Raw genomic sequence first — 21,745 nt, 5'->3', positions numbered from 1 at the left:
CACAACTCATCTTGTATCACCAAGCCTTTCTATTGTATGTAAACATAACAGGAATACTAGAAATATGAGACTGTCTCCTGGTAACAAATCCAGCATATATTTTCTAAGAGTGAATGGTTAACTGAACATCTGTGAAATACATTATTAAATACTAGCTTTTACCCGCGACTTCGTCTGCGGTGATTTGAGAATTGGGCGGACACAGACGTGTGAAACTGTAAAAGTGCTTTAAAAAGTTTGGTGGGCTAGCAAATGTGATGTGATGTGTTATATTGTGTATGTAGTGATACAGACAATGTGATGTGTTGTATTGTGTATGTAGTGATACAGACAATGTGATGTGTTGTATTGTGTATGTAGTGATACAGACAATGTGATGTGTTGTATTGTGTATGTCGTGATACAGACAATGTGATGTGTTGTATTGTGTATGTCGTGATACAGACAATGTGATGTGTTGTATTGTGTATGTAGTGATACAGACAATGTGATGTGTTGTATTGTGTATGTAGTGATACAGACAATGTGATGCGTTATATTGTGTATGTAGTGATACAGACAATGTGATGTGTTGTATTGTGTATGTAGTGATACAGACAATGTGATGTGTTGTATTGTGTATGTCGTGATACAGACAATGTGATGTGTTGTATTGTGTATGTAGTGATACAGACAATGTGATGTGTTGTATTGTGTATGTAGTGATACAGACAATGTGATGTGTTGTATTGTGTATGTCGTGATACAGACAATGTGATGTGTTGTATTGTGTATGTCGTGATACAGACAATGTGATGTGTTGTATTGTGTATGTCGTGGTACAGACAATGTGATGTGTTGTATTGTGTATGTAGTGATACAGACAATGTGATGTGTTGTATTGTGTATGTCGTGGTACAGACAATGTGATGTTTTGTATTGTGTATGTCGTGGTACAGACAATGTGATGTGTTGTATTGTGTATGTCGTGGTACAGACAATGTGATGTGTTGTATTGTGTATGTCGTGATACAGACAATGTGATGTGTTGTATTGTGTATGTCGTGATACAGACAATGTGATGTGTTGTATTGTGTATGTTGTGATACAGACAATGTGATGTGTTATATTGTGTATGTAGTAATACAGACAATGTGATGTGTTATATTGTGTATGTAGTGATACAGACAATGTGATCTGTTATATAGTGGAAATCTATATGTAAATGTGAGTGAGTAGAGTGAGGGCTACTCCTGAGGTGACAGTAAGGAGTGTGCAGGCAGGTTGAGGCAGGAAATGCCAGGCAGTGTGTGTGAGTCTATAGCTGGGGCTAGGAGTCCTGCTTTTGTGAGTCTCCTGCTAGGAAGCCATGTTGTTTAGTGGCACCAAAAGTAGCCTGTGACTCAATCCTAAGGGAAAACTATGTTTGTGGAAAATTGCACACAAATCCGTCCAGGCGTTTTAGCGTGATTGAGGAACAAACATCCAAACTCACAAACATCCAAACATCCAAACACACAAACTTTCACACTTATAATATTAGTAGGATGTTAGCACTAAGTTAGGAAATACTAAGCCTTTTTGTTTTTCAGAAAAAGTCTTATTTTTTAAACAACCTGTTTTATATTAAGCGTTTGTTTAAGAATTTGTGATTTTTCTTTGGAAGAATATGCAAATCTGACTTCCATGATGTAATTAGGAAGCCAGTGCCTTAAGAATGCACACCAATAGAGGGCGCTCACTGAGAATGTGCAAGTCTATCTTCCATGATGTAATTAGGAAGACAGAGTCTTAGTCAAGCAAACCAATAGAGGGCGCTCCCTTTAACATCATGCCGACCTTAACAGAGGCCTTTGTTTGCGATGATGTTGGGATGTTACCAGGTACAGTCTCTCAGCCAAGGACAGCTGTTTCGATGTTCTTGCATCTCATCAGCTTGGTGCAGAGAGGACTGACCTGGCAGAGGTGAGAGGCTTAGACAGGGTTGATGAGATATCATCTCTCCATAGGGAGAGAACCACCATATAGGTGTGTGGAGTCTTATTAAGCCATGAGCGCTCCACTGTGCAAAGGAACATGGGAAGAATATGCAAATCTGACTTCCATGATGTAATTAGGAAGCCAGTGCCTCAAGTATGCACACCAATAGAGGGCGCTGACTGAGAATGTGGAAGTCTGTCTTCCATGATGTAATTAGGAAGACAGAATCTCAGTCAAGCAAACCCATAGATTTTTCTTTTAAAACATTTTTCATGTATCTATGTAAATTTACAAAAAAAAAACTGAAATCTTTCAATTACCACACTGGCAAATGAGCTTTGAATTGCTGACACTTCCTGTTCAATGGAGATCACTATTTGTTTCTACTTTACTTATTTTTCTTATTCATTCATTAATATTCTTAAAAAATAAAAACTTTAAAAATTTTTTAAAAAACCTAAAAATTCTAATCAACCCCCTTTCCCTAGAATACATATAAAAGTAAAAAATTACTGTAAAACATATACTTAATAGGTTTCCCTGTGTCCGAAAATGGCCAGTCTACAAATGTATATAAATATTTTCCTGTACGGTGAACGCTGTAGTGAGAAAAAAACAAATGGTGCTAATCCGTAATTTTTTCACTGTTTTGTCTCTGATAAAAATTTAAATAAAAAGTGATCAAAGCAATCGACATTCCCCAAAATTGTATAAAAAAATATTTAAAAAAGTTACAGGTGTCAGAATTTGGTGTCTTTTAGAAAAACGAAGCACATAAGAAAGTTACATAAATGCAGTTTTTCTCAAACTTCACCCCATTCTGAATTTTTTACAGCTTCCCAGTACATAGTACAGATTAATAAATGATAGCATCATGAAGAACAATTTGTCCTGCAAACATGAAGCTTTCATATGGCTCTGTGAACAGAAAAATAAAAAAGTTATGGGGTTTGGAAGGTGGTTATGCTCCTCATTAGAGATGAGCGAGTAGTGTTCGATCGAGTAGGTGTTCGATCGAATACTACGGTATTCGAAATACTCGTACTAGATCGAATACTACTAGCTGTTCGAAGTTTAAGGTTCGATGCAGAACCAGCATTGATTGGCAGAATGCTATACATTCTGCCAATCAACGCTGGTTCTTCTCTTAGCTTTAGAAGTCTTCTCCGTGCAGCGTCCCCGCGGCGTCTTCCGGCTGGAATTCACTCTGCCTAGGCATCCGGCCTAGGCAGAGCTGACTGCACATGCGCGGGCATGCCCTCGCTTGCGCAGTCGGCTCTGCCTGCCAGCCGGAAGAAGACACGGGGGCGCTGCGCCGGGAGAAGACTTCAAGGAGAATCCAGCCAGACCATCACTCGTGGACTTGGTAAGTATAATTTTATCGAATTTTGCCTACCCCTGAAACGAGCATTTCCCCCCATAGACTATAATGGGGTTCGAAATCCGTTCGAACAGTCGAACAGTGTGCGGCTGTTCGAATCGGATTTTGAACCTTGGACATTTTAGTGTTCGCTCATCTCTACTCCTCATCAGTTTTGCAGCCCCCCGGTGAACCTTTTCCAACTATAGGACATCCTTTCTATGAAGTGGTGTCTAGAACTGAACTGCATATTCCAAATAGGCCTGTACCAATGATTTATAAAGTGATAATATTACATCTCAGTAACTCCTGTTAAGTTAGGTGTATCTCACCTAAGTAACCAGGAGATCAAGTCTGTTACAGGATAAATCTCCCCCATCTCCAATCTACACACTCCTATGGTCCGTACCTGCCTAAAACCTTTGCACATCACTACACATCACTGTTTTGTTGAACAGGCTAAACTGCTGTACCAGACAACCCCTTAGTAATGTCGGCTTGATGTAGTTTTCATTAACTTGTTATACATTCCAAATAAATATTCACATACTATAATTTTACCATATGATATATAACCCCAAAAAGCAAATATCATATTACAGTTTTCTCATTTGTTCAAACTTGCATTTTTTCCTTTTAGAAATTTGCTACTTCCCAGAAGGATTGCAGCAGAGAGACCATGGTCAAGAATAAGTGTTAAAATCTTCAAGGCAGAAGGACTGCCCAGTATGAATGATGGCATCATGGGAAGCTTCTCCAAAATGATGGGAGACAAGAAAGTGTTCATTGATCCTTATGTCCAAGTTACTTTTGCTGGACAGCAGGTATGTAACTTAAGATTTATGAAGGCTCGTATTCTGTATGAATCCCACAAAACACCTTGTGCAATTGTCTGCTGTCAATGGACCAAATATACAGTTTCTATCAATATTTGGCGTGAGCGCCCTTCAGATTCCATCATTTCTTGGTAGGCTTCCAGGTAGCTTTTGAAGGAAATTGGCAAGCAGAATGTCCTCGACATCTTAGAGAGCTAAGCACAGATCTTCTATGGATGTAGGCTTGCTCCAATTCTTCTGCCTCTTCATGTCATCCCAGACAGACTGACTATTGATGACATCGGGGCTATATCTGTAGGGGCCATATCATTACTTCCAGGACTCCAAAGGGCAAAGGTCCCACCAAATATTAATGGAACTTAGAATTTTATTTTTATTTTCATTCACAAAAATAAACTATTAACACTTCTCTTTTTGAAAGCATTCTTACTTTACAGCTTTTTTTCCACATCTGCTTCAAGCTTTTGTACCGTACTGTATGCCAGGATCCAAAAATTATCTTCAATTCAGCTTTGCTGGAAATTTTGATTTATTTATTTTTTTACATTTAGGGAGAGACCTCTGTAGAAAGCGACACTAATACACCAGAATGGAATGAGCAAATCAGTTTTATTGAGCAATTCCCACCTCTTGTCCGTAAAATAAAGATTCAGGTCCTGGATGATGCTCATATTGGAGACGTTGCTCTGGCCACTCATTTTATTGATTTTCAGCAAATTTCAGACGCAAGTAAACAAGGTGAGATTGGAAAATGCAGATTTGTGGTTTCATTCTTATCAAGACCAAGCAAATTTCTACCTTTTATAAGGCCTAAGATATAACTGTTTGATGTGACCCTCCTCCACTCTCATCTTCCTTACATCTTACACCGCTGCGTACTCCATGCCTGTACTCCATTCAGTGAGAGGCAGCAACAGCACTTAAAGGGATTCTACCATTAAAACATTTTTTTTTTGTGGATAAGACGTCGGAATGGCCTTTAGAAAGACTATTTGTCTCTTACCTTTATACGTGGTCTCTGCCGCGCCGTTCCTTAGAAATACCGGTTTTTACCGGTATGCAAATGAGGTCTCCCGCAGCGATGGGGGTGGGCCCCAGTGCTCAAACAGAGATGAGGGCATCCCCACCGCTGCCAGAGAAGTGTCTCCAAGTGCCGCCTCCTTCTTCATCCTGCATCATCTTCAATGTGTTCTGGCGCAGGCTCGTAACGTCTAGCAGAGCAGAGCAGACTGCGCAGGTGCACAGGTCACGGGAAAATGGCTGCTTGCACAGTATTGTTAGTGGCCATTTTCCCGTGACCTGTGCACCTGCGCAGTCTGCTCTGCTCTGCTAGGTTACGAGCCTGTGCCGGAAGAAGACATTGAACATGACGCGGCAGACGAAGAAGGAGGTGGCACATGGAGACACTTCTCTGGCAGCGGTGGGGACGCCCTCATCGCTGTTTGAGCACTGGGGCCCGCCCCCATCGCTGCAAGAGAACTCATTTGCATACCGGTAAAAACCGGTATTTCTGAGGAACGGCGTGGCGGAGACCACGTCTAAAAGTAAAAGACTAATAGCCTTTCTAAAGCTATTCCGACGTCTTATCCACAAAAAAAAAAAAAGTTTTAATGGTAGAATCCCTTTAATACAGACGCAAGGAGACACATGCAGGAGATACAGGACTTTGTAGAAATGAGGCAAAATCTATTAATTAAATATATTACAAAATGTATTAATGACACAAATGCTGCCAGAAAATCAACGGCTGTCCAAAAGTTTAGTTGCACTTTAAAATTACATAAAGAATTTTACCAACAAACACAGAACTAATTATGTTATATTGGACTTTGGTAATTAACATGGACATCCCTAATGTATGTATTAATCTACAATGCATTATGTTCAGCTGGCTATCATCCAACATTTGGACCCGCTTGGATCAACCTTTATGGCTCTCCACAAAATTACACCTTGAGAGATGTCCACAAGGATCTGAACGAAGGTCTTGGAGAAGGAATATTTTATCGAGGTCGTATCTTTGTGGCTGTGACATTAGATATTTTTACCAACAATAATATTCAGGAGAAGAAACCACTTCAAGCTCTGAAAAATGCATTTGGAAAGCTAAAAATGAAAAAGAAAAGCAAAAAGTTAAAGGAAAAAGAGAAAGAAAGTGCAGCTGCTCAGAATGTTGAAGGTGAAGACGATGAGACCAAGGAGCAGCCTAATATTGTCACAGTGGAAGTGGACGATATTCTTCCTTTACCAGAGGTATGTATACAAGACATATGTTCAAACCTGATATGTCCCAATCTTCATGAGAGTAGAGCGCCCAAAAACTTTGTACTGTTTCCCTTAACTCATTAAATATCATGTTCTTTCTAGAATTATTCTTTCCTTGAGTATTTTTGAATTTCCTTCGCAGAATGCAGTGGGTGAAAAGGTAGAATTCCTTCTATTTGGAACACTGTTTGAAGTTACAATGATCGACCAAAGTATTGGGAATAAGCCAGTGAAATTTGAAATGTCTATAGGTAAGTCTATAGGTAATCTTATGGCTGCTAGTCCAACATTACTGGTGTGCACCTGGGTGCTGGAGATATCGGTGCCATTAGTTTCGGCACCCATATCTCTTCATTGTCAGAAGGCAGGCCTTACAGCCTAGCATCAGGCTAAGCAGGAACGCCCCCCCCCCAACAGTATTCTTCAATAGCCTTGTACTGTCTGAGGGGGCATTCCATATCGCTTTGTGATCATGCTGAACAGTAAGGCCTACCCTTCTGATGGTGAAGTGGTATCAGTGCTGAAACTAACACCACCGATATCACTGTCAGCTTTCTAGTGGTATATAATACCACCTGTGCTAGAGGAAGTGAAAGGTCCTCTTTAGGGAAAATGGCCAATGTCAATGCTATCTATAATATATAAGCATCCTAATAATTTGTGATTCTCTAGAGAGAGAACAACTAACCACTGAGTTATTATTCTAGATGAAACATTCCCATTGACGTACATGATATTTCCCCCATTTGTCAATTATAGCCAGATTATAATATAGCAAACCTATTCATAGTTGGGATGCTTTTATCAGTATATATGTGTTATATATATTTATTTTCCATAGGTAACTATGGTAAAGTTGTAGAAATAATCACCAAAGCATCTAAAAAGAAAGGGGATGGAGTTCCGGAAGAACGTCAGGGTCTGCTTGATGCAAGTTCAGAAGATGAACTGGAGGCAGATATGGAGGAGGACCCGAGTGACACTGAGCACAGCAGCAAGTCTGTAACCCCTGCGAGGAAGCCAGAGCGTACAGAACCAGACAAGTAATATAAGATTATAATACAACAACATACTGACCTTAACATAAACATGTACATATTGTAAGGCCTCATACACATGACTATGCGCATTGTCATTGTGCCAGCCATGTTTTTTCATAGCTAGTATACTGACCCATTATATTCTATGGCCACATACACACAACTGTGTATTACCATGGGCTCATGTATGGGGTTGTGAGCCCAAGACAAAACCAAGGACAGGACCAGGACCCCTGATCATTGCTTTATATAATACAGTATATCTTCAGGTCTGCAGGGACGTAGCCATAAGGGGTACAGCACCAGGCCCTGAACCCTGAGGGGGCCCAAAGGTCCCTCTGCCTTATAATTTACCGATTTTGCAGTGGGGTCCAGGAAGTTCAAGTTACACCTCTGCAGGTCTTATTATATCCAGAAAAATTTCCTTGAATATATGGGAACATAATAGAGACCTATGTTAAAGAGCCATTAGTTAGTTAGCTGTTTGTTAAAGGAAACCGGTCATGTGGGTACCTGAATATGGTGTTTGTAGGCTCCATAGTATTGGGCAGTGTAATTCATTCATTTAAATTCCTGATATTTCTATGCTTAGGAGTCCAGTGGGCGGTCCTATTAAAAAAACAGTCACCCCCTAGCTAACAGAAAGTTGGCATAATGCAAATCACATGTGAAATGTGTTGTACAGTACGGTGCAAAGGTTTTAGGCACTTGAAAAATGCTGCAAAATAAAAATGCTTTTTGAAATAGAAGTGTTAATTTTAACAAAATGAAGTGAATGAAGAAATTATTTGGTATCTTTCCTGTTTGCAGTTCTTACTACTATATACCATTGGGCAATGACAGGCCTTGTTTATATGTGTGGAGTCACTGGGAGGACCATAGCTGGAGGTTGTTTAATTCTAACTGGATAGTAAAGATTGCTCAGCGTCTGGTAAGAATAAAATCCTGATATCACTAACTCATTTACATTCCGCACTTCCTTTAGTATACAGTCTGTGAACTTCTTTGAAACAGAAGCTGTTACGTTTTAAAGGGATATCGCTCAAAAACAACTTATCACGTATTCACGTGAGGTCCTACTACTGGTACCACCATAAAAATCCTATTCTATCTTGCGAATCTCATGTCCAATGGTTTCTCATGCACCTTCTCAATCTATTCCATCGGTATAAGGCTGATAGAGATAGCCAAGTACAGTACTCGGCTGTCTCCATCAATTCCCTACACTGTCCATGAAGAAGAGACATGCATGCACAACCATTACCCCTTCAACTAGTGAATATGAAATCCAGACTCTTGTGATCGGTAGGAGCCGTAGCAAAGGGGCACCAACTGAACAGACACCTATCACTAATCTAGAGGACAGGTGATAAGTTGTTATTGTGGGACAACCTTTTTAACCAGATGCCAACCACTCATTGACTATGCACGTCCAAGTGATCAGCTACACCAACAGCCAGACATCATAGACAGAGGGAAGGTAAGATTTATTACCGTCCCTGCCTTCCATATCCCTGTATACACAGCACTCAGCGAGAGCTATGTACACAGCTATGGGAACCACCATGATAGGAGCCACTTTCTGATCCACCAGGGAATGGGAACTGTATGACCTACTGGGTCCTAGAGGACCCAGATCAGTTGTGCAGTCTATTTTAGGAGGCTGAATTTCACCTGTAACTGGGGCTAATGCATCAAGGGTAATTGTTTCAGTGAAATCATCGGAAAAAAAATTTAAATAAGAAAAAATAACAGCACTACCGTGTCCACATCACAGGTTCTAGCCCCATCCCAGTGATACAATGCTATGTGTCACCTACCAAAAAATTACCATATGAGAGGGAAAATTATTTTTTTTAAAAGTTTTTGCAGCATTTTGTGTTAGCGTTATAAAAAAAATCAATAGAGCTTATTCACATCACAACAAATTTTTTTGGCTGTGTGGTGCCCGTGATCTATGAAAAAATAGGAGACGCTTTTCATAGATTGTCCTACATTTTTATGGACCCAATTCACCTATTATTATTATTATTATTGTTTATTTATATAGCACCATTAATTCCATGGTGCTTTACATTTGGGGGATACGTACAGTACACAAAATATACAGGTAGATATAATAGTAACAGTGATTGGCTTGCACAGTGGGGTAGAGGGCCCTGCCCACGAGGGCTTACAATCTATGAGGGAAGGGGGGAGAGACAGAAGGAGAGGGGGAGACTGTACAGATGGCAGTGCGGTGATAGTGTTTGGAGGTTGTAGGCCTTCCTGAATAGATGAGTCTTCAGGGCCTTCTTGAAGCCTGTGATTGTGGGGATCAGTCTTCTGTGTCGTGGTAAGGAGTTCCAGAGTATGTGGGATGCACGGGAGAAATCTTGGAGGCAGTTGTGTGAGGAGCGGATGAGAGCAGAGCAGAGTAGGAGGTCATTGGAGGATCTGAGGTTATGTGTGGGCAGGTAGCGGGAGATGAGTTCAGAGATATATGGAGGGGACAAGTTATGGATTGCTTTGTATGTTAATGTTAGTAGCTTGAACTCAATTCGCTGGGCTATGGGTAGCCAGTGGAGGGACTGGCAGAGGGGAGCAGTCGATGAGGATCGGGAGGTGAGGTGGATTAAGGTGCAGCGCAGTTTAGGGTGGACTGGAGGGGGGGTGAGGGTGTTAGTTGGGAGTCCATGGAGAAGGGTGTAGAGTTAGAGTTTCATAGAACTATAGAGTTGACTAGGTCTATGAAAAAAATGGTTTTCACATGGATCCATTAAACATACAGCCGAGAGTTGACCCAGAGACACGTATAGAGTGTTAGGCTTTGTATCTATGATTCTGTAATGAGAGGAAAAAAAACTTATGGTCCACATTGTTTGTCAAATAAAATCTCCAACAATTCTTTGCAGGAACGTGGACTTGATGAGGTGGAGATGAAGACAAGAAGACCTAGATCATTCCCAGAAGTTAGTCTGAAAAAAGTTCTTGAGGAATTTGTTGGTGGTTGCAGGTAGAAGAGATTTCTACATAAATACAAAAGTAGAGATAAACTGAACTTTTAAAAAATTCTGCACATTGATTTCATGAATCTTGCATATTTTTCCATGTGATGTTGCACCCATCTTTATTATTGCTACGCTTTTCATATTGTGTTTGGTTAGGAAATAACAGATGCTAATCGAGATAAATAAAATATGGAACAACCATGGACTCTGAGCCAATATCATGACAAATTCTATGATGAAGGATAAATTCTATATAAAAAATTGAGAGTCTTCAGTAGTTGATACCTTTTTTAATGGCTAACTAAAAATGATGAGATATTGCAAGCTTTCGAGGCTCTAGGTATCTTCCTCAGGCATAGTTTAAAAACAATTGGTTAAATTCTAATAATACATTTTAAGGGCTCTGTAAGCTCTGTTACTTTTGGGTTGCTTTGTTAACATCCATGTTGCAGATTTTTATGAAATACAGGAGATCTAATTTTGTCACCCATACATTGTTTAGGCAATACACTCTCAGTGCTGGAAAGAGAACCATGGCACGGCCCAACAAACTAGACGAATGCAGGATGAAATCAGTTCGGCGTAGCATTGTAAGTCTCTCTCTGAAACCTGCGGAGAGATTATCAGCATGAAAAATGCATTTAGGGTGTAAAAACTGCATTAGGCCAGGGCCCCATCTAACGTAAACCACAGTGTTTTAAGCTACGTAGGGTATATATAAATGAATTTGGAATCAACAATAAAAACAGTCCTATAAACAATTTGCATATGTGTTTTGTATTTTTATATATCGCATGTGTTTTTGCATTAGTTTTTACCACCACATGTTTCACTGATATCGAATAATAAAATTGCAAATAAATGGTACAATAAAGAGGACATGTACTTGCCCTCACTGTTTGTCAGGCTAGGTTCACATCTGTCTCCGTTTAGGGTTTCTGTCCCCAAATCCACTTAAAAAATGCAGAGAGAAAAGTCATGCAAGCTGGACTTTTCGCTATGCATTTTCTCGCCTTTTTCGGGCAGAAACCAAGTGGAAACCCGGCGGACCCCATTATAGTCTATGAGATCTGTAAGTTTCTGCAGGTAATGTTTTTTTTTAAGTGGATTAGGTTTCTGTTCATGGGGTATATAAGCAGACTGGAATCCTGAACCCAGGTGTGAACCTAGCATCAGTCTGGAGTATTTTCTGCATGATTCAAATAGGCTTGTAGAAATTCTCCTGTTTATCTGTTTCATCACTGGCTGATGTCCTGCTAGATGGGATGTAGCTTATTGGGATAGGGTACATCAAGAAGGCTCTTTCTCCAGCCAGTTGTCTTAGGGTAAGTTCACACGGAGATTTTTGGTCATGTGTAATTTTTGGTGATTTTGGTCAATGTAATATGGGACAATATAGGATCAACAAAAAGGAGTAGATAAAGGGAGGGTGAACTGGAATTTAAAAAAAAATATTTTGTACATTTTCTGTACTTAATACATACTGTACCCTTCGTAAGTTATTCCCTATAACATTCCCTTTTTTTCAGTTTCTCTATGCAAAACAAGCACTGAGAGCCAGTCGCAGACTGACCAAGAACAATGTAAAGGAGAAGATAAACGACGCCAGGAAAATTCTAGGAAAAGTTCGATCTTTAGCTAAAGAGGTACATTTATCCTTTAGGTAGCAGAAGTGTATTCAAGCTTTGATCTACCTGCTTTCATTGAGACTGAACTTGAGTTATGTATGAGCTACTGGTGTTGCCCATGGGAGTTTGCTCAGGGATTTGCAGCATTAAAGCTCATATTGATTTTACACAGCAGAGGAATATTTGTCGAGCAGTATTAGCAGTCTTTGAGGTTGTATTTTTAATGCTATATTAGCTTTTGCACAAAGTAAGAATCAGAGCTTTAGAACATTGGTTGTGAATGTTCATGGGAAAACAAAATGTTTGTATAAAACACTTTTTTACTTTGAGGCGCAAGTTCCTAATATAATGCATCATTAGAACAAGTTAACAACTTGCAACCCATTATGAAACTTTCCTGTATTTGCCCTGCTGATCTACCCCATGATCTATTTATACCCAGAACTAAGTATGGAGCATCATCTGGAGTAATGAAGGATTCATCACCAACATTGAAGAGGGTTCTTTACTGTAGCAGGACAATAGAACTCTCTCTTCGGGTTAAGTTACCATGGCGAATTCACTAAAAGATGTAATTCTTAAGTGCCATTACAAGTTGTTGTTACTAGATGATATCTTTGGATGGGTCATTGATCAAGGGATTCTTGCACAATGTAGAGTTTTTTTGTTCCATGACATATAATCTAATTTCTTTGTTTAACAGCCGCAGTGCACTCTTCCAGATGTGCTCATATGGATGTTCAGCAATAACAAGAGAGTGGCGTATGCCCGAATCCCAGCTCAAAATATTCTCTACTCCGTAGTAGAAGAGGAGAAAGGGAAAGACTGTGGCAAAATCTCTACCGTATTTTTTAAGGTAGAAAAATGTTCACGATAAAATTGAAAATAACTTACATTCTTTTAAATCACTTGTTTCAGTTGTGAAGCATTAGACCTAATATTTTCTTATAGCTTAGATCGGCCATTTTAGGTTTTTCATGAAAAAATTGAAATGTGTGTAAGGGAAGAATTTCTTCTAGAGATGAGCAACCTCCAAAGATGTTTTGTCCTGGTCTCGGACAAAGTGATCCCCGAACATATTTGTACAGAACCAGAAGTGAAATTATTATACTCAGCGGTCTCTTCAGACCCCAGAGTATAATAGGTGGAGGGCCAGAGGAGGTGTAAAAAAACAAAACAGTTATACTCACTTTCTATTACCTCTTTTGGGCCTCCTTGCGGTGTCCTCCAATGGACCCGCGTGCAGATGTAAATCTAACCTAAGCTAGAAATAGAGCAAAAATGACAGCCTTTATTTTCTCTAGACATAGTTGGATAATAGTCCACTGTCTGGTAGAAATAGTGTGGACCACTGGAAAAAAAATATCCCTATATAGGCTCTGTTATGATATGTAACTTCTTAAAGGGTTAAGCTTTTAATGGCCTATCCCCCTGTCCTGCTGACCCTGCTTACACATGATGATAGTCAGCTCACAGAAGACCATCAGTTATCCTGTTTGTGGGTGAGTAGGGTAGTCAAGAGTCTTACTGTCTCTCCTAGGAGTCCTGCCAAGATACTCTGCATAATACTCAGTAATCAAGTTCCAAATACACAGCCCAGTCACATTAATGTGACCAACTGTCAAAAACCAGAATAACCACCTTTGGCAGAGCGGACTGCTGCGAGTCGTGCAGGAAGAGAGGGGGTGTTGTGATGATGGTCACTGGGATGTTGAGTCATGCCGACTCCAGTGCCATGGCCAGCTGCGCTAGGTTACGCAGTTGAGCATCCATGGCGTGAACAACCTGATCGAGGTGGTCCCACAGATTCTCGATTGGGTTCAAGTCCGGGGAATTTGCTGGCCAAGGGAGTAAACTCATCCTGGTGCTCCTCGAACCGCGCACATACACTGAAAGCTTTATGACACGTCACATTGTCCTGCTGGTAGATGCCATCATCCTGAGGAAAAACAATTCGCATTTAGGGGTGAACATGGTCTGCAAGGATAGATGCATACTTGTGTTGATCCATTGTGCCTTCCACAATGATGAGTGCACGCAGATGGCTGATGACACGTGCCTTCTGTGATTGGTTATTTAACGTTTATGTCAAAAGTAGGCGCTGGTCACATTAATATGACTGGACTGTGTAATATAAACTTATATACTACAGAATTCAGGTCCTCTCCCTCTTTTACATTCTGTTCTTGAACAGGTTCACTTTAAAGAAGCATTCCCACAAACGTGTTTTTGCCCCATGTCTAAATATGAGTGTAGGTAGTGTAATACATGTCAAAAAATTGCAAGTTCAGACTCTTAGTGCACTCCTATGGAACTTAGACTGAGATTCCCATAGAGTTGTAGTGAGATTCTGGCTTCCAGTATCGACAAATCAGACTGGGAGGCAAATATTTTCAAAAATAAAGTATTTTGTAATTTTTTTTGACTTATGCTACACTATTCATACACAAATTTAGAAAGGTGGGGACAGATATTAAGTTTTATATGTGCCCTATAGTGGTGTTGCAGGCAAAATATTATCTTTTAATCTAAGAATATGTTGGTGATTTCGAGGTCTGTTCCAGACGAATAACATTCTAAACACTATAAAAATGCAACTAAGCTAAATCTGTCTGGATAAAAGACAATGTTTTCAGTGGTGAATGGTAAGCTTGAGCAATCTCCGAGTAGCTCATTAAAGAATTATGTATTAGCATGTGTTTAAGCACTGGCGTATGTGGGTCACTGAATGTAGATCTAATTATTCTCTACCCAAGGGATCTCACTTTAGCGGGAAGTGAACATCTACCTTAATTATATTTAGGTGCCAGGATCATACAGTGGAGAAGTTTTTGCAAAAGCTGAAATCTATATGTGGCTTGGTTTGAAGAAATTTGCAAAAAACTGCACAGAAGTTTTGCCTGTTGATTACAAGCCCCTCTATGAACGAAATGGGCAACTTGTGGAAGCTCCCACCATTAATCCACCGCTCCTGCTCCGGAGAGACGGTAAGATAATAAATTCAGTATAATCACATCCAATGAGAAAAGGAAATAAGATGTCAAAAATTTAGGTCAGGGACCCATGTGGCGTAAATTCCACAGTTTGGCTGTGGCATTTTACAGTCACTGCAAAGTGGATAGGAATCTAGTGAATTCTAGTGAATCCCATCCTCACATTGTGGGAATATACGTGCAGCAGACACGCTGTGATTTCCAAATCCGTTGTGGTTTTGGAAATTGTGGCATGTCAATTATACCTACAGAAAAGCTGGTGGTTTCACTATAGGTATAATTGAAGCAGACAGTCCACCTAGGAAAACTTGGCAGACTTTCTGTGTATAGCATTGTGGGAAAAACCACCATTTGCTGCTGCTGTGGTTTTCCTTGCAGGCATTAACCTCCCAATGAACCAGTCAAAGCAAACCGAGGCATCATTTTCCCAGCTCCACATGGGGGAAACCATTTTGGGGTCAATCAGCGACCCTCGAAACGAGATCCGGGGGCAGTAATTCATTGTCATGACAGGCAGGAGCCTAGTGAATGCTCCCAGACTTGTCCCATAGTTTACTTAATAAATGCTCCACAATTTTACAATGCATTGCAGTGCAATGTAACAGTGATCAGAGCCCCTGGAGTCGAAGAAGGGGTCTAAAATTTATAGTAGAAAAAAAAAAAAATCAAAAGAACTGAAAAGCTGGGATTTTTTTTTTTTGCTGCTTTGCCATTAAAAAAAAAAAAAAAAAAGTGATCATAACATCAGACATTCCCCAAAATGGTATAAATAAATATACATCTTGTCCTGCAATAAAAGATGCCTTATGCATCCCTGTACACAGAAATAGAGAGAAAAAAGTTCCGGGTGTCAGAAAATGGCGACTCAAGGAAATTTTTATTTTTTTTTGCAAAGTTTTGGAATTTTTAAGGGGTTAAAGCATAAAAAAACTAAATAAATTTGGAATCCTCGGAATCATACTGACCCATAGAATGCAGGTGACATGTCAGTTTGTCTGCAACTAAATACCGTAAAAAAAGAAAAAAAGCGCTTTTCACAGAAATTCTATAGGGACACTGCCTGTGTTTCCTTAGGTTTGATTGACATGCTACAATTTCCAAAACTGTGACAGTTTTGGAAATCGCAGTGTTTCTGCTGAGTGTATTTTTCTGCACTGTCTGGGTGTGATTTGTTAGAATCCTATCCACTTTGCTGTCAGGCCTGGTTCAAATCTGCGTTTCGTGTTCTCTTCAGGAAGTCCACTTGGGGACCCCTCGAACGGAATACTGAACGCATTGACAAGCGGTGAGCTTATGAAAGCACACGGACCCCATAGACTATTATGGCGTCCGTGTATTTTCCGTGTGGTGTCTGCATGGAACATGCAGAGAGAAAAGTACTTCATGAACTACTTTCCTCTCCGCCGGACTCCCCGAACGGAATACCGAATGTAGATGTGAACCAGGCCTCACTGTAAAATGCAGCGTTTACACCAAATATTTCATATGCTATGAGGCGACAACTACAATCTCTGAATTTTTCCAAGAGACAACCACACAACTATCAGGTAAATCCAACAAATTCATGAAATGTATATTTTTTTATCGTATAGGGTCCTGCAGGTGTCAGAATATGCCAATCACAATGAACAAATTAAAATTTGTAATTTTTTTTTCCAGATTACCGCTATTTCCAGCTACGAGCTCATGTGTATCAGGCCCGTGGCATTCTTCCTGCTGATGACAATGGTTTGTCTGATCCATTTGCTAGAGTCATATTTGGCAACTTGTGTCAGACTACTAAGGTAAGAATGAATACTGCTCTGTAGTAAGTGAAAATAAGAAAATGGTAGTCAGTAACTGAAATATAGAATTTGGGTATACAGCATGTGTACATTCCACACATTGACTCCAAACAGTAATCCAAAAAGTGAATAGAAAACTTAACTTTTTACTAATAATACTGATAAAATATATCTTAGAGCCTCCACCCTAGGTAGCGAATGACGCCCAACTGTAATACTCACCCTATATAAACATGCCCTAAGTTGTCAAAAAGTTACACTTACAGAAGACCCCTCCCTTATTCCCTGCTGAATACATTATGTTTTGATGTATGAACACCTCTCATACATACATGTGTCTGAGGATATTTGTAGAGGATTGGTTTGTAGGGGAAGGTTGTTCTGCACAGGATTGTACACACTTACTGTGTTTGTTGTAATTTTTGGAGTGGCGTCTTCTATAAGTGTAACTTTTTGACAAGTTACCTAGGACATATTTAGGGCATGTTTATAAAGGGTGAGGTTCCGGTTGGGTTCATTTGCTACCTAGGGCAGTGGTTCCGGTAAATTGAGGGCATAAGAGGACATGTTCGATTAGAGTAATAGGACCATGGAAAGAATATGCAAATCTGTCTTCCATGATGTAATTAGGAAGTCAGCTGCTGCTGCCTCAGTGTTGCAAACCAATAGAGGGCGTTCACTGGAATGTGCAAGCCTGTCTTCTCTGATGTAGTTAGGAAGACAGAACTCCAGTGAAATAACCCAATAAAAGCTGCTCCCTTTCGCATCATGCTCGACCTTCCAAGAGGCCTTTGTTTTGCAATGACGCTGGGATTAATACCAGGTATAGTCTCTCAATCGAGGACGGCTGTTTCGATGTACTTGCATCTCATCAGCTCGATGTAGAGAGGACTATAACCTGGTAGAGGTGAGAGGCTTAGACAGGGTTAAGGGGATATTGTCACTCCTTAGGGAGAGACCACCATATGTGTGTGGAGACTTATTAAGCCTTTAGCACTCCACTTCGCAAAGGAACATGGGAAGAATATGCAAATCTGTCTCCCATGGTCCTTTGTGAAGTGGAGTGCTAAAGGCTTAATAAGTCTCCACACACCTATATGGTGGTCTCTCCCTAAGGAGTGACAATATCCCTTTAGAGTAATAGGGTGAGGGATTATCTATTTTCCTCTACCTATTCTGATCCAACTCAGTGCCCTCCACCCTTATTTGTTCTACTGGCCACCTATATGCACCATAGAAAGATTTTGAAAAGGTTCTACATTTTTTGACATCCTTACGGTAAGACATAGTGATCCTTTTTTTTTCTATTCAGTATTATTGGGCCGACAAGCCCCCACATTGACGTATATCCATCTAGTCTGGTGAATAATTGATGTGTTATGCGTTCGTCTTATATTCTGGAGTATTATGCTGTTTTAACATATGTCTACATGTATTTTAATCATATATTCTATCCGTTTGATTAGTAAAAGTTAAGTTTTATATTCACTTTTTTGGATCACTGTTTGGACTGTGTGAAAATTTCTGATGATCAGGTTTATTCTTTACATTGTCATCATTATTGTTTTGGACTATTCACATTCCACACATATAAAATATAAATTACACAGACATTACTTGCACATACATATATACATACATACACAAAGATAAAACAAACTTACATTATCTGCAGAGTTTTCAAATCCCAGGAGTGGAAAGAAGTTACAACAGCCATTAAGAACATATGGCTGTTGTAACTTTGTTGTAATGCTGAGACAGTAGACAGTGGGATAGCAGAAGTTTCAAAGACCCACATCTGTATCTAAAAGCGCCCCGGTCAAATGCACTAGCTACCTCCTTCTCTTGCTACTCCTCTGTTCTATAAAGTCATTGGCTTGGCATCTGCAGTTTTGTTTTCTTATGAAAATAATTTTCTTTAGGTGATTCATGAGACTTTAGCTCCAATGTGGAATGAATTGCTAATCTACGACAATCTCCTCATGGATGGGAATAAAGAAGATTTGAAGAATGACCCTCCAATCATCATTATAAATATTTATGACCAAGATAAATTTGTAAGTACAATGTACTTATTATTATTACTTAATATTATCTTTCCGTGGCTGAAGGAAAACTTATTATTAGAGATGAGCGAGTAGTACTCGATCGAGTAGGTATTCGATCGAATACTATGGTATTCAAAATACTCATACTCGATGGAGTACCACTCGCTATTTGAATTTAAAAGTTCGATGCAGAACCAGCATTGATTTGCCGAATGCTATACAGTCGGCCAATCAACGCTGGTTCTTCTCCTACCTTTAGAAGTCTTCTCCGTGCAGCTTCCCCGCGGCGTTTTCCGGCTCTTCATTCACTCTGCCAGGCATCGGGCCTGGGCAGAGCCGACTGCGCATGTCCGCTTGTAGTGCGGGCATGCGCAGTTGGCTCTGCCCAGGCCCGATGCCTGGCAGAGTGAATGAAGAGCCGGAAGACGCCGCGGGGACGCTGCAAGGAGAAGACTGCTCAGAGGATCCAGCCCGACCCTCACTCGTGGACTTGGTAAGTATAATTTGATTGAACGTTGCCTACCCCTGAAACGAGCATTTTCCCCCCAAAGACTATAATAGGGTTCGATATTCAATTCGAGTAGTCGAATATTGAGGGGCTACTCGAAACGAATATCGAACCTCGAACATTTTACTGTTCGCTCATCTCTACTTATTATGTCATCACATTGTTAATTCCTATCCAGAGGCATAACGAAAGGCTCCTGGGCCCCAGTGTGAACACTGTACCAGGCCCCCCCCAATATAAGATATTGTATATAGTACTGGTCTCCTCATATTGGGAAGAGTCAACTTATGGGCCCCTTAAGCTTCCTGGTCCCTGGTGTGACTGCACCCTCTCAAGTTACGTCCCAGATAACATCTATTGGTTCCAAATAACTGATAAGAAATGACTATGAAAACAATGAATGTAGTCACGTCCGTCTATTATAGAATTTACAATGTTCTTATTATAAATCTCTGTTCTAATGTGTAATAAATACTGATTTTCATAAGCTGAAAGTTCTGTAAGAATTTTTTTTTTACATATTGTAGGGGTCACCTGACTATTTGGGTCGTGCCTTTGCTACTCCTATTGTAACACTGTTAGACGACGAGGATGCTGAACAAGGAGTTCTCCAATATACACAACCAGAGTTGCAATTTTTTGACATCTATAAGGGTAACATACCTGGCGGAGAGCTCATAGCTGTATTTGAACTGATAGAACTTGAAAACCTGGCATATATGAAAGAAGTAAGTATGTCATAAAATCGATGGCAGAAGCCTTTAACTGTACTCATAACCTACATTTACGAGGAGCAGCTACTTTTTTACTGGACACAAATATGTAGAATTCCCATTCAATATATATGGTTGGCTAGTTCCAAATTTATCTAATGTATGGTAACTTTAAAGGGGTTATCCAGCTTCCAAAAATTACCTGCAAATACAGCCACAGTGGTCCTACACCCTCACTATTCCCTTGTGCAGCCCTTGCTGGGTTTTATTTTGTTTGCTGCTCCTTGTATCACTGTTATTTACATGCAGTGAATCTGTGAACAAACTACATTTCCCAGGATTCATCTGCCTGCTCTCACTCTGTGTACCTGTCTCTGACCACAGAGATTAGTAGAACTAGTTATTTAGATCTTACACAGTGCTGAGATAGATCCCAAGCACCAAAACACCTTCACCAGCGCCAGCTGCGAGGCCGGATGGACTTTTGCTGCGTTTGGGGCCCAAGTTAATACCACAGAAACTGGTATAAGAAATAAACACTCCACAATCTCAAGTCAAAAATCAGTCCCAGAGGTAAAGTCAGAGCCAAAATCAGGAGACAAGCCAAAGGTCACTATGTACAATCAAATAGTAGGCATTTGTACCCTAATAATCTCTAAAATATTCCTACAAGGGAGGGTCATTTAGGGCGATCTTACAGTAGGGTCAGGTTCCGGTCAGGGTCATACAGTACATAGGGCAGTGGCCCCCGAGTTAAGGGTGCACTTGATATAAGGAAAGCAATTTAACCCTTCATTCTTTCATTTATTTCAAGACCCAGGGATATCCAGTACTGATTATTTTGAATGTTTTTGATACATTTTTTTTTATTAAAAATTAAGTATTATTAATTTCAAATTATTTATGACTGTCATTTGGATTTTTGTTCACGATAATCTTAAAGCATCAGCAGCTAAACTGAGATTCCTGAGATTCCTTTCTGCCTCCTAGGGACACTGTATGAATATTTTCCTTTCTGTAAACATTAAAGGAGGCAATATTATCATCATAACTGTGTGACAGAAGCCTGTTTAATCAATGGCAATGACTGTAATTTCTGTCCTCCCTGTTAAGAACCTATATGGTGAAGTTCATGCTATTTTGTAATACAGGATGTTCTGGTATGGGTGACACGTAGCTCTCATAGACTCGAGTGGAAAATACATGTTTCTATGCAATGACCCTGTTGTCATATATAGATATGGATATGTCAAGGAAAAAAACAGATAACACAATGGATACCATAATAGAGCATACGGAAAATATTAGTCTGGAATGTTCCTTTATAAAATACAGAATATGAGTAGGAAAATATAGACATTTGACAAGCTGCCTATAACATGACAGCTAGGTAGAAAAGGTATGACCTCAGGAGATGATAATGCTATTAAAGGGGTTGTCTGGGGACTACTAATTGACTTACCTGTCCTGGGTTATTTTAGTTGATGGAACCCGGGGTTGCGGCTATGCCACAACCCCTCAGCCATGTGATTGGAAGCAGTTTTTAACCTCCAGAGTTGCTCTGCCTATTGGACTGTCCTGTCCTCTCCTCCACCAATCTAAAAGGTAATTATGTGAGATT

The 21,745-nt window shown here is 40.0% G+C and overlaps 1 protein-coding gene across 1 annotated transcript in view; it reads left to right on the top strand.

Moving 5' to 3' along the window:
- Window positions 1–21,745, top strand: part of LOC142208842 (fer-1-like protein 4) — a 113,866-nt gene that overhangs the window by 47,378 nt on the left and 44,743 nt on the right. Inside the window, exons 13-26 of the mRNA XM_075277597.1 lie at window positions 3,960–4,143; window positions 4,707–4,893; window positions 6,044–6,408; window positions 6,563–6,671; window positions 7,262–7,463; window positions 8,271–8,391; window positions 10,355–10,455; window positions 10,953–11,040; window positions 11,980–12,096; window positions 12,782–12,934; window positions 14,882–15,065; window positions 16,731–16,855; window positions 18,778–18,912; window positions 19,939–20,139. Of these exons, the coding sequence (XP_075133698.1) occupies window positions 3,960–4,143; window positions 4,707–4,893; window positions 6,044–6,408; window positions 6,563–6,671; window positions 7,262–7,463; window positions 8,271–8,391; window positions 10,355–10,455; window positions 10,953–11,040; window positions 11,980–12,096; window positions 12,782–12,934; window positions 14,882–15,065; window positions 16,731–16,855; window positions 18,778–18,912; window positions 19,939–20,139 (2,272 nt within the window). The remainder of the gene's footprint in view (window positions 1–3,959; window positions 4,144–4,706; window positions 4,894–6,043; window positions 6,409–6,562; window positions 6,672–7,261; window positions 7,464–8,270; window positions 8,392–10,354; window positions 10,456–10,952; window positions 11,041–11,979; window positions 12,097–12,781; window positions 12,935–14,881; window positions 15,066–16,730; window positions 16,856–18,777; window positions 18,913–19,938; window positions 20,140–21,745) is intronic.

Source organism: Leptodactylus fuscus, chromosome 6, assembly GCF_031893055.1.
Source record: "Leptodactylus fuscus isolate aLepFus1 chromosome 6, aLepFus1.hap2, whole genome shotgun sequence".
In the NCBI taxonomy this organism is placed as follows: Eukaryota; Metazoa; Chordata; class Amphibia; order Anura; family Leptodactylidae; genus Leptodactylus; species Leptodactylus fuscus.
The sequence above is the reverse complement of the archived record's forward strand: the minus strand, read 5'-3'. Positions and strand labels throughout refer to the sequence as shown.